This window comes from Panthera tigris, chromosome B1 (assembly GCF_018350195.1).
Source record: "Panthera tigris isolate Pti1 chromosome B1, P.tigris_Pti1_mat1.1, whole genome shotgun sequence".
Lineage (NCBI taxonomy): Eukaryota > Metazoa > Chordata > Mammalia > Carnivora > Felidae > Panthera > Panthera tigris.
In genome coordinates, this window is record NC_056663.1 from 3,280,081 (window position 1) to 3,297,040 (window position 16,960).

General features: G+C 42.3%; 1 protein-coding gene across 1 annotated transcript in view; it reads right to left on the minus strand.

Annotated features, from left to right (window-relative positions):
• Positions 1 to 16,960, minus strand: part of CSMD1 (CUB and Sushi multiple domains 1) — a 669,247-nt gene that overhangs the window by 435,574 nt on the left and 216,713 nt on the right. The window contains exon 7 of the mRNA XM_042982757.1: positions 15,713 to 15,825. Within this exon, the coding sequence (XP_042838691.1) occupies positions 15,713 to 15,825 (113 nt within the window). The remainder of the gene's footprint in view (positions 1 to 15,712; positions 15,826 to 16,960) is intronic.

The window sequence follows — 16,960 nt, forward strand, 5'->3', positions numbered from 1 at the left end:
TTTTACATTCGAACACTCACAATGCCTGAAAAGGTAGGAAGACAGTACATGTGCCCAGTAGAAAAATAGAAATGTGATGTCCCTTCTAGAGCTACGATATAATCTAGAAGCACACATTGCTACCTTCAATGATTCCACAACCCTTTGTGTGGTTCATCATCCACAACACGTGGGTTCCTACCGGGGCAGATACTGATGGCAAATGTTTCCCACACCAGTCCCATAACTGTCTGAGCCCAGCTCATAACCCCTAACTAATTGCCACTATGTCTCACTGCAGCCAAGCTCATGAGCCCCTAAACCTAGAATTTAAGTGTCACATCTCCCCATCATAACCGAATGTCCTCTTGTACTGCACCATCCGCTCTCCTGGCTCATACTACTGATACAGTCAAATATTTCACATCAGTAATTTATAAATTACTCACAACGTGTAACCCAGGAAAAACTAGAAACTTGGAGTAGGTGGTTCTCCTGATAAACATTTTTATTCAAGACGGGCAGTTCTGAATGTCGGCGTATTGTTACACAGATCCTTCGACCCACTCGATGTCAACAACATGAATAATGACCTTAAGCTCAATACTGTTCCAGCATGCAGTTTTGTTACTGTCGTGTGTTTGTATTTATTTTGTTTTAATAATAGCACATGTGAATCCTGTTGGTCCAGAGGTAGGACACGTAAGCCCTGGTTGGGTCAGTGTGCAATTTCCCAGCAGGAAAACAATGGCAACAATACAACACACACCTGTAACCAAATTACTTCAGCCCCTAACACTCAATTATTGATAAGTTTGGCTACTACATTGTTTAAACTAAAATTTCTAACCAAATTATCACAATTTTTTGCTTTCTATAAATTATATATATATAACATATATATTTCTATATAATTTCTATATATAATATAGATATATCTATATATAATATAGATATTCTATAATATATAGCTCCTATATTATAAAACAGCCTGTGTATATTATATGTGTATATAATATATATAATTACTTCAGCCTATATATATTTATATATATTTATCTATGTATTTACCTATATATATAAAACAGACTATATAAAATACATATGTTTCATTTCATATACACGTCAGTACATATATAAATAATAACTTCAGCATATATATATATATAATATATATAGACTATATATATAAAATATACATATCACATATATATTTCACTAAATAATGCTTTAAAAAAACTTCATCCCAAGAGTTGTTTTATAGGTGTAATTTTCATTCTCACCTATAGTAACAATTTTGGTAAAATTTGAGAGCTACCTGATGAAGAAGTTTCCAACAAAGGTGCTTGAAATAACACATCTGTCAGCTGATACGCCATTTTTCTCATTTGTCTACATTGTTTTTATGCACACCACTTTGTTCCCCACCCACAAACTTACACATATTCTCTAGAGGAGCTTTGCAAAGGTAAAGTAGCAATACAAGCACACTTGTATTGTCTATCTTTAAGCTCACTCTGTTCTAACATCAATATATGGCTCTCACTGTCTATAAAATGATGTGATAAAATGAATTTGGTTTTTTTTCTTAGTTGAATTCCTAAACTATGGAATTAGCAAGCCAAAGGAGGCTACCAGTATTTTTAGAAGCAATCACAAAATTGTTTCTATGAACTGTAAGCTTTTCTTCTGTAACTCCTGTTTCGTACACAAGGAAAATGGTATGAACTATGACTAACGAAACTGTTTCTCTAAACCAGGTAAGCTCTAAGCACGCTGACTTCTGACTCTATTGTCAAAATGCCTAGCACCCCCCCCCCACCTGGGGAGACTTATAATCAAAAGTTCCCATATACACTCAACATTAACCCAATCTTGCTCTAAATTTCATATTATCAGAGAAAAAAAAGTCTACTAGAAAAAATTCTATGAATGATTATGTGTAAGTAGTTTTTAGCAGAGAAGAGTTTCAGCATTTTCAGATACTATATACATATATATTAATAGACATATAAAACATATACATATATGTACATTAGCATAAATGAAAACATGAGATATATACATACTTATATAAACACTACACAATAAATGTTCAAAAACTAACCATTTCGATTAATACCAACTTAGGCTTCAATTTTTTTATAGTAGTAAAAATGAAAAAAAACAAATGAAAAGTAACCCGGCAAGAATAGGACAACCAAAGATTTAAAAGATGGCAGGCATATTCAAGAGAGGAAAGGATTTAAGAAGAAAAAACCCCATCAAGCTGTAAGGTGGACAACTATGATATGTGGCTTCAACTCATTTGCAGAACTGTAAGATCGAGGTATTAACACAACATGAATGTATTAATACACTGAATTAGAAATTGCATGTATTTTGCACTCGATCTCTCTTACTTACATTGTATAAAATATCAACTTTATTCTGTTTTCCTCATTTGCTTATCATTCCCCCAAACAGTCTTCTCTGTTGATTCTAAAATGCAGGTTCCCAGGAGAAGTGTACCTCAATACCGGACCCACGACTCACACCCGCCTGAAGGCCAGTGCGTATGAGCGGAGGGGATGAGCTCTCCAAATCTGAAATGACTTCACTGTGTGCATTACATCCATTACAGCACAACACACTTTTGTTTGCTTACCAAGGTGAAGACGCTGCGTATGCTGGTATAGTCCGGAGACAGAAAACTGAATAAAATGGATTTCTTTTCTCAAGGACTGGAGGACGCACAAGACGCTGACTCTTACGGATGTTCTCTTGGCGGAAGGAAGTCATGAGCCAGGGCTATTGGAGAACCCTAGAGGGAACACTCAGTCCCCGTGAGCTGTGCCAAGAAAAGCCTCACACCTGGCAGCGCTCAACATGAAGGCCTTGAAGGGTGGGGAGAATGTGTCCAGGCAGAGGGAGGGAGGGGACCTGGCAGGGGAGGGGCAATGGCACAGATAGTAAGGTAGGGGCGTGGCCGATGTGGCATCGGCACGGTGCAGCTCTTGCGGAGACCGGCAGTCTGGAAAAGGGTGAGGAATTAGGTTCATCTCAATGGCTGTGGTTGGGCACCAGGGAGGGCAGACCAGCTGCCAGTGGAACATGGGATGGGAAGGAGAGACAGGCGACACTGGTGTGTGTGTGTGTGTGTGTGTGTGTGTGTGTGTGTGTGTAATACAAAGGCCATGACAGTCCATGCTGACTTGGGGGGCACAGAGGCCGTGACAGTCCATGCTGACTTGGGGGGCACAGGGGCCATGAAAGTCCATGCGGACTCCTGGGGCACAGAGGGCATGATAGCCCATGCTGACTTGGGGGACATAGAGGCCGTGATATTCTAGGACTTGTACCCCTACTTCCCATCCTTGCAGTGCACAGTATTAGCATCCCAGACTGTGGAGTCTTAAAGCATGTCCCCTGCCTCAACCTTGATTCGCATCTTACGAAGACTTCCGGGTGGCCTGTACCCACGCCCCAGTGGGAGAAGCAGATAACACTGAAGAGAAGTCTAAATACTGCGCACCCGGTGCACAAATGCATCACCTTGCTGCAAGGTGCCACCAAAACATGGCGGGCACCTGGAATTTATGGGTAGTCCAGGGAAAGGAGGCAACGGGAACCAAGTGGAGGGCAGCTATGTGCTCAGGGACTAGGAACCAAGGAAGCAGGAGTGCAAACACGAGAGAGTGAGGCAGGAAACATATGGGCAGATCTGTGTGTTTCTGCTTCACAGTAGCACCAATGACCAGAAAGAGTCTATGCTGGGTGTGGATTTCGTTCCTCTCTGACACTAGAATTCCACAAAACTTGTAAAGCCTAAATTAAATTCTTTACAAAAGAAACTGGTGTGGACCTAAGATTATTAACAAGGGTCAAATGACCCAACATGATACTACCAATATCTAAACAATCCAGGCATTAGCTGTGGCTTCGGCCACCAAACTATTAATTCACTTCGTTTGCTTATCCAGCTGACCCTTGAACAGTGTGAGTTTGAACTTCAAGGATCCACTTATACATGGATTCTTTTTTTCTTAATACAGTAAAGTACTGTAAATTTATTTTATCTTCCATATGACTTTCTTCATTACATTTTATTTAACTTAGTTTATTATAAGAATACAGTCCGGGATACATATGACCTACAAAATATGTGTCTATGTTATCACATGATAGTACAGGTGATTTGGACCGGGCTAGTGGTGCGTGCAGATTAGGAGGGGCGAGCAAGCAGGAAGGCACTGTGACACTTCCGTGACCAGCTAGGACAGATGCAGAGGAGGACTCCCTTAGAGTCTACCCCATACGATAGGAGGCTATTTATGAGACGGGCCTGACAGAAATCCATGCAGAAGAGAGAATGGGGCCATCTACCACGGACACTGCTGAGAATAAATGACACAAAATCAACACTTACGAACCTGCGGCTCAAATCCTTAAAGAATGCAGGGAAATGACCTGGTGGCTGGCCCAGGTCAGATAAGAATGGACACACTGTCCCATGTGAGTTTCGGGTCAGGACGATGGGAACATCAAAGTGGCATTCCAGAAGCAATGGCTGGGCACCAGGAAAGTACACAACCCTGCTTCTGGTCCCAAGGGCAGAAGGCCTGGGGCATGGCCAATTTTATTTCAGGGGTGTTGATGAAAATACAGTAAGTTTGTTCTTCAGGATGTTAAATCACTGTAAAGCCTCAAGGAAGCCCACAGGGAGGAGAGTAAAATTTACACTTGAGTTCCCCATGCGGCGGGGTATTTTCCCTTGCTAGGGCTTGTTCTAGATTGCAGACATGCAGTCGTGTGCTCCCAGCTGTGGGCCTCTCTGGGAACTGGCTCAGAGGACTCACTTTACATCAGAGAAGGAGCCACCGGTGGGGACACATATGGAGCCCACTGGTCCGGCCACACACCACGAAGCTGAGAAGCTCTCCACCTGGCAGAGTGGCAGATGTCCCTCCAAAGGCATCGCTGTGAAGCCAGCTTGGAGACGACACGACGTGGATGGGACTCCATTCTCCGGGACAAGGTGACCACCGGAAATCAACGACCCTACATGTGCTGATCCCCCGTGGGTGGAGAACACGGGCCCGGGAACGGAGCAGTGGAAGCAGGAATAGCTTCCTCCCCTCATCCCAGGACCGACGCTCCCAGGTGTACAGGCTCGGCAGGTCCAGGTTCTTGGGGAAAATGTTTCAGCAGCGGAGACAGGAAGGGCCCCATTACATTTGGCGCCCTACCTGCTGCACCGTCCCTGCAAGAGCTCCATGCCAAGGATTAGCCAGCAAGGAAAAAGCCTTCATACCTGGGGGGGTCATCGCCCCAAACACGAGCAAAGGAAGGGGCGGAGTGCTGTACACAGTGAGAGAAGGGAAGGACACCCGTCCCTCGCCACACAGGGGCCCATGGCGGGGGGCGGGGGGGGGGAATGTCTTTGTGTCCCCTTGCCCACATAGGATAAACAAGGCATGAGTGAGAGGGTTGATTGGGCACCGAGACCCTCAGGGAGGTGGGTCTGGGTCTCCCTGCCTCATCAGCCACCTAGAGCAGCAGAGAGCCTGCGACACAAGGAGAGGGGGATTCAGTGGGGGCAGGAGAGGAGGGCAGCATGAGGATGTGAGTTTTCCTAGGAAATGAGACCAAGTGGACTCCTGGAAAAGCGGTTCCCGGGTGGGCAGAGCTGAGGGCAGACCCCACACTGTCCCACCTGAACATCCTCCGCAGAACAAGGCTGTCATGTTCTGGTTGTGAGGCTCCCCGCTGCACCCCCTCGGGAATCATCCCCCCTGGCTGCACCCCTTCAGGAATCACCTCCCCCCCTCCTGGCTGCACTCCCTCAGGAATCACTTCCCCCGCTCCTGGCTGTACCCCCTTGTGAATCACCTCCCTGCCCCCAGCTGCACCTCCTCTGGAATCACCACCCCTGGCTGCACCCCCTCAGGAAATCACCTCCCCCTTTCCTGCTGCACCCCCTCAGGGATCACCTCCCCCCCTCCTGGCTGCCCCCCCTCAGGAATCACCTCCCCTCCTCCCGGCTGCACCCCCTCAGGAAATCACCTCCCCCTTTCCCAGCTGCACCCCCTCGGGAATCACCTCCCCTCCTCCCGGCTGCACCCCCTCAGGAATCACCTCCCCCACCCAGGGCACCCCCAGCCGCAGTGTAGGGGACGGAAGCCCTGTCTGCTTGTCCAGTAGAGGAACAGGTGCAGGCTGTCTGGATCCCGTGCTCCCTGGAGAAGCAGCCAAGGCCCCAGGCACTGCTCAGTGTCCCCCTTTCTCTGCTCGGGCCCCTTCCAGGGGCCCCCAGGGCACATCCCCTCCCACACAAATCCCCACCCACCCTCAGCTTCCAAGACAAACGCTGCTTCGTGGTGGATTTGAACTAGGCCCTTGGAAGAAGGTTTGTGGGCACTTGAGATACAAGACCTGTGTATCTGTGGTGAAGAACGCTGAGTGCTAGCACTGCTCGGTGAGGTGCGCCTGGGGATTTGCGCAGAATTGACACCAAAGTTTACCTGAAGCTACTTCACGCAGCTTTCCCTTGTCTTAAGGGTTTCAGGAACCACTGTGCTGTTCTGACAGGCACACTGCTGCCTGACTCTGGGTAGCGTATCTCCCTCACACTAATGGCCAGGGGCCGGAGCTCAGGGTCCGCATGGACCGGCGGGCTGTCCTCTGTTCAGAGGCCACACACTGTGCATCTAATTTCACGTGGGCTCCTTTTAAATGTGCAGACACACAGATGATGAGGAAGCGTCTGTGCCGAGAAACTGGATTAAATCCAACGATACAGCAGAGAAATACTGTATTGGTCAGGGGTCCCCAGAGAAACTCAGCCAATAGGATGTCTCTATATCTATCTATCTATCATACCTATCTACCATATCTGTCTATCATATCTATCAACCATACCTATCCCTCTATGTATCTGTCATATGTATCTATCCACCATATCCACGTGTCTATCATATCTAGTTACCATACCCATCACATCTATCGTATCTACCTACCCATCTATCCACCTACCATACGTATCGTATCTGTCTATCTACCGTATCTATCATATCTAGCTACCATTTCTATCATATCTACCGACAATATCTGTCTGTCATATCTACCTAACCATATGTACGGATCATATTGAACCTACCTACCGTAACTATATATCATATCTAGCTATCCTATCTGTCTGCCTACCTACCTACCCACTCACCCACCTATCACCTGATCTACGGACAGAGATGACTGTAAGGAATCGGCTCACATGATTATGGAGGCTGAGATGTCCAGACCCAGGCGCCCCAACGGTGTAAGAGCCAATCCAAATCCGAGTCTGCATGCTGGGGATGGAGGTCCCGGGTTCCAGCTCAAAGCCAGTCAGGCAGAGAGACAAGCTCTCCTTCACTCAGCCTGCTGCCCTACAGGCTCACTTTACGGGGCTTCGCTTCATCATACTTTGCAGATACAGTATTATTGTTATAACTTTTTACAAATTAAACGTCTATGGCAACTGCGCGTCGAGCTCTTCTACAGGCACCACTTGTTCTAACAGCATTTGCTCACTTCATGTCTGTGTCACATTTCGGTAAATCTTGCCATAGTTCCATTTTTTTTCATTATTCTATCTGTTATGTGATCTATAATCAGTGATTATGCCTTGCCGAACGAAAGCTGAGGTGACGGCTAGCACTTTTTAACAATAAAGTATTTTTTAATTAAGTTGTAGATGAACATTGACTTTTAGATCTAATGCTATTAGGCACTTAGTAGATTATGGTATAGTGTGAACATAACTTCGGTATGCAGTGAGAAACCAAAAAACCTCATTTGCCTTGGCCTTACTGCGATATTTGTTTTATCACGGTGGTCTGGAACCGAACCCACAATATCCCCAAGGTATGACTGTAGTCAATCCTTTGACTGATCGGACGAGGCCCACCCACACTGGGGAGGCAGAGTGCTTTACCCAGTCGACTGATTCAAAATTTAGCCTCCTCCCAAAACAGCCTTGCGGACATACCCAGAATAATGTCCGATGAGGTGTGCGGGCCTCCTGGCCCAGTCGAGGTGACACGTAAAATTAACCATCACAAGCATCTTGAAGATTACACATCCATGGTGTGTCTGTAGTAGAGCCCGCCAAGAGAGCAGGCATGCTGCTGTGCGACCGTCCTCTGTTCCCCTGTACTCAGTGCTCCATGGAGCACCACCTTCCCGCTCAGCACAAACGCAGAGGCCCGAGTACAGGAGAAAAGGCCACGCTCATCGTCACCCACTCCCATTTACAAAGCGTTCACTGCACACAGGAGATAGTTCTGTTTCTGTACAAAACAGAAATGCTGAACTCAAATTATTTTACGGAAATAACTCTGAGTGTGAGCCTGAAATAGATCTTGTTTTTACCACACAGCAGCACATCACAGGGAACATTTCCTTTAATTTACCCCCTGCTAAAATTTAAATAGCTATGGCAAATTGCATAAAACATGATTTGTGGGAGTGCAGTTCATCAACACGTGTGATGGATACCAACTGAACGTTATTTCTGTGACAAAACAGACCCGGTTAGTCCACGTGAGTGTAGGAGGCGAAGCCGAAAAATGCGGGCCACCACTATAGCAAACTCATAACTGTTCAGACACGATATCCAGGCAATGAGTTTGCTTCTTGGCAACCCTCCTCGCTGCTAGAAGTGGCAAGGGTCGTGAACTTCATTGAGAATAGATTATTTTCCTTTCTAGTCCATAACAACAATATGCTAGAATGCGTATTTTAAATGTATACAATGGCATGGTCTATTATACTATAATAATATTTAAAAGTAATTTTAATGTATTATTAAATGTAAGATTGGTTTACAAAACATTTTTTGATTCTCAGTAGTTACTTTTGTAACTTATAATAAGTAATTTAAAGTATAGAGTGGAAAAACTATGTACTAAACCTATGTTAGATTTCCATGTGTTACTTTATATGTATATTTTTTCATATATATTGCTTATATGATTTACACATCTATAACATACATATATATGAGTTATATAGATTATTTAAGTATTTGTAGGTTATATGTATAATCATAAAATTATATAATAATTATACATACATTAAGTCTTATACGGTTTGTTTAATAGGTTAGTATGACTTTAGACAGCTGCACTATAATTATTTATATCATATTTTTTTATCTTTTGGATTTTTGAACAGGTTATTTTGAACTATATCTTTTCACATATACAAAAGTTTTAAATAAACCTTTAAACAAAATATCTCCCTTCCCCTCCATCACTTTCTCAGATATCTAACATACTTCCCTAAAACACTGTCATTTTTTTACACCTTACAAGATACTTTCTCCAATAATTTTCTTTTTTTTTTATGTTTATTTACCTTAGTTTTGACAGAGAGAGAGCACAAATGAGGAAGAGATAGAGAGAAGAGGGAGACACAGAATCTGAAGCAGGCTCCAGGCTCTGAGTTGTCAGCACAGAGCCCGACATGGGGCTTGAACTCACGGACCATGAGATCATGACCTGAGCCGAAGTCGGTCGTTTAACTGACTGAGCCACCCAGGCGCCCCTCCAATAATTTTCTTATGGTAAATTATGAGTTAGCATATTGTCTCTCTTCTCTCTCTCTCCATATATATGTGTGCGTGCGTGTGTGTGTATGTATATATATGTATATATGTATATATATGTATATATATAAATTTATGTTTATAATTTACATTAGTTGATATTTCTTTTTGCTGCTCTTGAATCATCGGTGGTGTTCATGTTTGTATTTTAGTCTCCGAGTTTTTCTCTGTTCTCCCCTTGAAAGTCTGTGATTCCCAAGGAGAGCCAGGCTGTCCTCTGTGCCTCCCCTCATCGGTTAATGTAACACAAACTCTTCATCTAAAGACAGAGTTAATCAAGCATACTATGCAGGCATGTTGAGGGGAGGCCATCCGGGCCAATGTCTCCATGGGGTCACAGCTGGGAGCAAATACAGAGAAGTGGGGCTCCCCCCGGGACTAAGAACCAGTGTGTTGGTGGTACACACGTAGCTGGGATGGACCCGAGGTTCTCCCACATGAAACCATCTCAACATCACTGTGTGCGGGGCGGGCACCAGGAGAGCATCTATCAGGCAGCTCCTGTGACGGAGAGCACTGTCCAAAGCAGCAGAGGCCATGGGCGTCTCATGGTAACAAGTGTGATGCAAGGATCTGAGGACCCCAAACCTTTCGTATCCCCTAGAATACCTGGGGAATTCTTAACCTCTTGGTGCGAGGGGGGTCGTGACGGGCAGGTAGCAGGTAATGTGGGGCCCCTCCAATCATAGCACGCTGTTAGGATGTTGTCTCTGAAAGAAATCCAAGTTGATTTTAAAATAAGAGAATGCGGCATTTCTTGCACATCAAGGTTCCTCTGGGGTTTGTAGATGAAGAGACAAGCCAAGATTTCAGACATGGTGTTATGTGCATTGAAAATTCTGGAAAGATACATAAGGAAAAGCTGACAGCCACTGCCTTTAAGGAAGTTTCCTGGCCAAGTCAGAAGGTGAAGAGAAAGGACATTCACTATCCTTACATATTTTATCATGAGCTCTAATATTTATTTACATAATTAAAAACCTTACTTCTAGAAAAATCTCAAAATTAACAAGAAAAATGTGTATGAAAATAATAGCTAGCATTTCTCATTCTATGTACTATGGGATTTCCATGTTTTAAGTCGTGAGTTCTACAACAAGAGACTTATGAAGGAAATGTCATTACTATGCTCTCCCTTTTTCTACATGAGGAAGCTGACACCCTTTACATAATCCGGCCTAAGTTATATAGCTAGCAGATGGGAGAGCATGTACCCAGGGTAGTCTGGCTTCACATCCTGTATTCTCAAACACCTCACTATGTTAGCTAAGACCACGCATATCAACACCTAGAAAGTTAAGTCATATGTGATTATCAGCTCTACGAATTTTTCTGACAATACAATTCACAAATATCTATTAGTTTAAAGAAAATAATGCAATTATTTATATTTTTGACAATCACCTTTACACATGGTTTTTATCACTAATTGTTACTTTAATATAGCACTCTGGAAATACCAACTTCTAGAATGCGAATGTCTTCTTTTGATGTAGAACATTCTCTAGAATGTTTAAATCCTCAAATCTTGTATTAGTTATTGGTTTTCATTATCCTTCTGACTTTGGAACGTTATTTGGTCAAAAGATAACATGTGGTCTTGAACTGGAGATCTTTCAAGGGTTGATGGCCGTCCACATTTCCATAACATCTCAGGGTATAGTGATTAATAGACTATTGGGATTGTAAACAGAGTACTGATTACAGCTAAATGCAGTCAGAATTAATGCTGTGCGGTCATTCAAACTGAAATACGACACGTGAAAGAATATTTATATTTTAATCGAGAATACTTTCATTTCTTAATAGTCAAGGATCCACAGCTTAGCAAGGATGCCAGTCCCTCTCGGCTTCACACTAGAAACCTTAGGATGTGTGTCTTACTACTGCTGGAGTTAATTCCTGCAATTTTCCCTGTTGGGAAGTGTTTGCTATTTCACTGAGGCTCTTAGATTTCACCAAAGGCAGTAGCGAGTATAGGTCATGTGGAAAGGATTACACCTCTACTGTGCTATCTTGAATAACTGTACAGTCACGGAGAAGTTCAATTAAAGGTCAAGTCGAAATATCCAAATGTCAGGAAGGATTCAGCAATTATCTGTGCATTCTAGTCCTAACCTTTGTGTGGGGTGTGCAACAGAATTCCTTATTAGGAAAAGCCATCAGTTCCCCATCGCATCCGATGTTTCCACCAAGGAGGAATCTTGCAGTTTACAGGTAAGTAAGGATGCTGGTGCTGGGCCCGCCTCACCCCGGAAGTCTCCAGTGCCGCGACTACTTCCGCTCCCAAGGAGGGTGCAGCCATACAATGATATGTTCACCTGAGCTCAGGACGCTGTCACTGTCACCCTGCTTACGGTTTTGGGTTGTAAGATGCCTTTTAATGACCTGTCTCATTGGCTTGCTATGCAATAACTTCTCGGTACGCTTTGTCGGTTCCTGAATTCTCTATGGCGCACAATTAGAAGACACGGCATTCTATCTCTTTGCTCAAATCCCCAGAGTAAAAGTGAAGACAATAAAATCCCATCTCTGCAGATTGATCTGTCTAGTTTTCATCAACACATGCATGTACATATCATGTTAAAGATTTTAATAAACTCAGCAACTGACGACGGAACCACTAAGACATTTGAAGAACCATTTCACAGGAGAACTCAAAGAACAGAGACACAGACAATTAGCAATGCTGACATGAGTTTTATAAGAGACCCTAAAGTCATGTATACCCACTGGGCGACAATCGATGGTGTCCTGTCTACACAGAGTTCACAAGTGTGTCTGGAGTCAGGGACCACCTGCCCTATTATCAGTTTCCTACAACTTTCTGAGTAGTAAAACAGTTCAAGGAAAATGATGGGCACAGATCACTACTCCATCCATTAACCACTTAGAGTGAGCTGGGCTTTGAAAAAATAAGTAGTGACATACACACACACACACACACACACACACACACACATATACATATATACACATATACATATACATACACATATATACATAATACGTGTGTGTGTGTGTATATATATATATATATATATATATTTTTTTTTTTTTTTTGCCAAGGCCGACTTCAAAAGTTTTCCTGACAGTAATTTACAAATTAATTCTTTCTTTTCAACAGCTCCCCTCGAGTAAAATAATCCAAATAAAATTGCCACCATTTTTACTGTATTACAGTACTTTGTATCATTTCTTAGTTCCCTAAAATTTTGAAACTTACGGAAAGTATTTAAACTTTGAAAATGGAAATAGGTAAAACACAGATTTATGCTTTATTCTAAATGGCTACAGTATATTTTCTTAGATTATAGTTAAAATACTTTCTTTGTAATAATTGGGTTTTTTTTGTATTAATAAGAATATATGATTGATTGGGTGTATTTTATTTATTTTTATTTATTTATTTTTGAGATAGAGACAGAGTGCAAGTAGGGGAGGGACAGAGAGAGAGGGAGACACAGAATCCAAAGCAGGATCCAGGCTCTGAGCCGTCAGCACAGAGCCCGATGTGGGGCTCGAACTCATGAACTGTGAGATCATGACCTGAAGTCAGACACTTAACCAACTGAGCCACCCAGGTACCCCTGATTGGGTTTAAAATGTAATTTCCTGGTTATTTTGATAAAGCGACTATCTGTTCACAGGCATGTGCGTATAGTATAAGGCTGACCTTGAAAAGACTTCTCTTGACTTACATTCAAGACAGTAACAGGTTCTCAGTCTTGTTAAAAATAACTTCAAATCAGTTTGTGGCTCATTGAATGTATGGCAGTGTATGCAAGTGACAACTTAAATATATCTTTTAAAGTTTCATAATTAAGTAGTTTTATAAATTAATTTATAAAACTTTTTAATATGAGATAATTTTATTGTATCTGGGGACACATATTTAACCTCTTAGCACAAGAGAACGATTTCTTTCTCTTTGTCAAACACATACAAGATCTACACTGAAGAGGAGTACTGATGCATAGGGGCACTTGTACCCCAATGTTTATAGCAGCACTCTCAACAATAGCCAAATTATGGAAAGAGCCTAAATGTCCATCAACTGATGAATGGATAAAGAAATTGTGGTTTATATACACAATGGAATACTATGTGGCAATGAGAAAGAATGAAATATGGCCTTTTGTAGCAACGTGGATGGAACTGGAGAGTGTGATGCTAAGTGAAATAAGCCATACAGAGAAAGACAGATACCATATGGTTTCACTCTTATGTGGATCCTGAGAAACTTAACAGAAACCCATGGGGGAGGGGAAGAAAAAAAAAAAAAGTGGTTAGAGTGGGAGGGAGCCAAAGCATAAGAGACTGTTAAAAACTGAGAACAAACTGAGGGTTGATGGGGGGTAGGAGGGAGGGGAGGGTGGGTGATGGGTATTGAGGAGGGCACCTTTTGGGATGAGCACTGGGTGTTGTATGGAAACCAATTTGACAATAAATTTCATATATTAAAAAAAAAAAAGATCTACACTGAAGATAGAGGATTTGCACCCATCATTTGTATAATCCGAAATGAAGAATTTAACATGCTCCCAAGCCTCTTTCGTGTTTCTTTCTTGAGTCAAACTATTTGATTGTTGATCTAGAGAACACCAAAGTGTGTCGCAAAAGGAAAATGGTGTGTGTGTGTGTGTGTGTGTGCGCGTGTGTGTGTATTGCCAGATAAAACAGATGTGCCTATCTATAGCTATTCTAGGTGCCCTGAGGTCTGGATACTATGAAGATCATTTTTCTTCTTTGTACTCTGGACAATGATTCTCTCCCTCCCTTAGTGCACACTCCATTCTTTACCATCTCCGGAACGCAGGAGGGATCAGCCAAAGCATTGTGGTGTGCTCTGAGGCACTGAAGAGATGCCTTTGACTGCCGCCCATTCCGCTCCCAAACAGACATGTACAGGTGGGGTTATGGGAACTAAATCTCAGAAGACCCCAAATGAGAGGCAAGCTGGTTGATCTAGTTGTTTGGGTGGGGGCAGAGTGGGAAAGAATTCTTCTTTTCTCTCTTGGAACCAAGACGGAAGTCTACTTTTTAAAGAGGTAATTATTGAATAAAGACTTGTGGATGGGTCTAGTATCTGGGAGCACAGTAGGAATATCACTCGTTTCCCAAATGATATTTGAGGATACTTGAGCAGAGGCAGGACCGGGCGGAGGCTGACAACCAGGCAGCTACATCTCAAACCAATCCTTAAGTCAAGAGCAAAATATCTGGGAGGTTTATAAAAGTTTACAAATAGAGATCTCAGGTTTTTTATATTGTTCTTTCTACTTCTGTTTCCATTATAAAATTTTCCACAATAGTTGTTTTGAATACCAATCTGTATGTTAAGGTTAAAAGATATCTCTTTCCTACAAAATCCTCCCACATGAAACAACGCAGGTAGAGCAATACAGTGGGGATATTTTTAAAGATGTGCCAGACTAAACACGATGCCTTGGTTTATGAGAACACAGAGCCATAGTGCATGATGGAAAACCACTCGCTGAGACAATGGCACCTGCATGTGAATTCAGAGGTGAAGCCAGCATCTCCAGAGTAATTATAACTCACAAATCCCGAACAACACTTATTTTTCTCCTACACAAGAACTCAGAGTAGTATTTTCCTCCAAGTTCATGTAGATTTCTGTTCTCCATGAAAAATAAACAACAACAACAACACACACACACATTTTGGTATGAGTGTGTATGTAATGAGGCTTAATTAAATTAACGCAACTCCAAGTCATACTTTGTTCAAAATATTTCCCTTAGTCATAACCATAACATCTCCCTCTCAAAAGAGATAAAATGCCAATATCCACAAGCATAAAAATGTTTCATAGCTTGTGTTCTGTACTTAGTGTTGCTCTTTATTTTGACCTAATGATGGCACACGTCATGGCAAGCTAGGCTTTTCACAAGTTAAAAGTTCTTTGCAAAAAGAACTGTAAGCAGGGTTCTAATTAAAAGGAAGCTGCAAGTAATCAGTCCCTATTTTTAAACGTTATTGTGACATTCCAAATTTACTTATGTCTAACGCATTGAGAATGGTCCTTGACCACTGCACGCATGCTAGTTTCAGGGGTCGGCAAGCGCGTCGCGGCCATACCTTGGTAAACAGCTTTAAATCCAGGCGAGGCGATGCTGTCATCAGACTGCAGGTGCAGCCACATCTGGTTGCTCATGCTCACAATCAGGTCAGGAACACTGGAGCCAGTGAGTCTGCACAGGACAGAAATGTGGAAACCGTTATTTGAATCGCCAAATATCTCTACTTTTGCTTTGAAGGTCTTGCTGCTTAAACAAACAAGTACAGGTATATACACCGTAAGACCTTGCTTCAAAGAATCCATAGCCACTTGTAATGTGTATTTATACTTCAGCTTCAATATTACAGCCGTTGTACAGTAATTATTCTTCTGTGATCGAATTTTGTATCTTTCATTTTAAAAACTGACTTAGGGTGACCAACCGCCCTTAGTGTCTGGAGCGGAAGTCCTACTCTAGGTGCAGGACGATGAGTGCTAAATCCGGAACCCGTGGTCATCCCGTGTGACGGACGGATATCTCTTACCGCTGTATGGTTGTACGACATCACACCATCGACAGGGAAACATCCCTAAGCTGAGAAATGTTCTGATTCATTCACATAATGCTCAGATTGTTTAGTTTCAATTATCATGTACCTTACCACACGATCTCTTTTAGAAACACATCATAGGATGGAATATTATTCAGCACTAAAAAGAAATGAGCGATTTTATCAAGCCATGAAAAAGAACTTGAAAAGCTGCATACTGTATGATTCCAACTCTATGACATTATAGAAAAGGATATATATGTGTGTGTGTATGTGTGTGTGTACATACACACATATACATACATACACATATATGCACATAAATATACACACATACATATATGTACACACACACGTACACACACACATACATATATATAAAACCAAAAGGAACCGTACATTAAGAGAATATCAACAAGAAGTGTGTGCATAGCTGAAACAGATTTGGCAAGTGTACTGAACTTTCACTCTGCATATTAATGTCTAGGTCACACCAAATGGAAGTTTCAATGAAACAATCATTGGGCATTAATAAAACAGTCACATAGTGGCTACTGTCAGCCAGTGAAAAGAAACACTAAATCCATTGACTGAATTCAACACGCTGACAAAAAGCATGCCGAAATAGAAAAAGTGTAAGAAAAAAATCAATTCAACCAAAATAAATGTCTCTAATCAAACAGGAAGCTCTGCTTTCAGCAAAGTACTTTCGGGAATAGGAACACATGATTCGCCCCATCAATCGTATCATTTGTCTATCAACCCAACACGCTCACC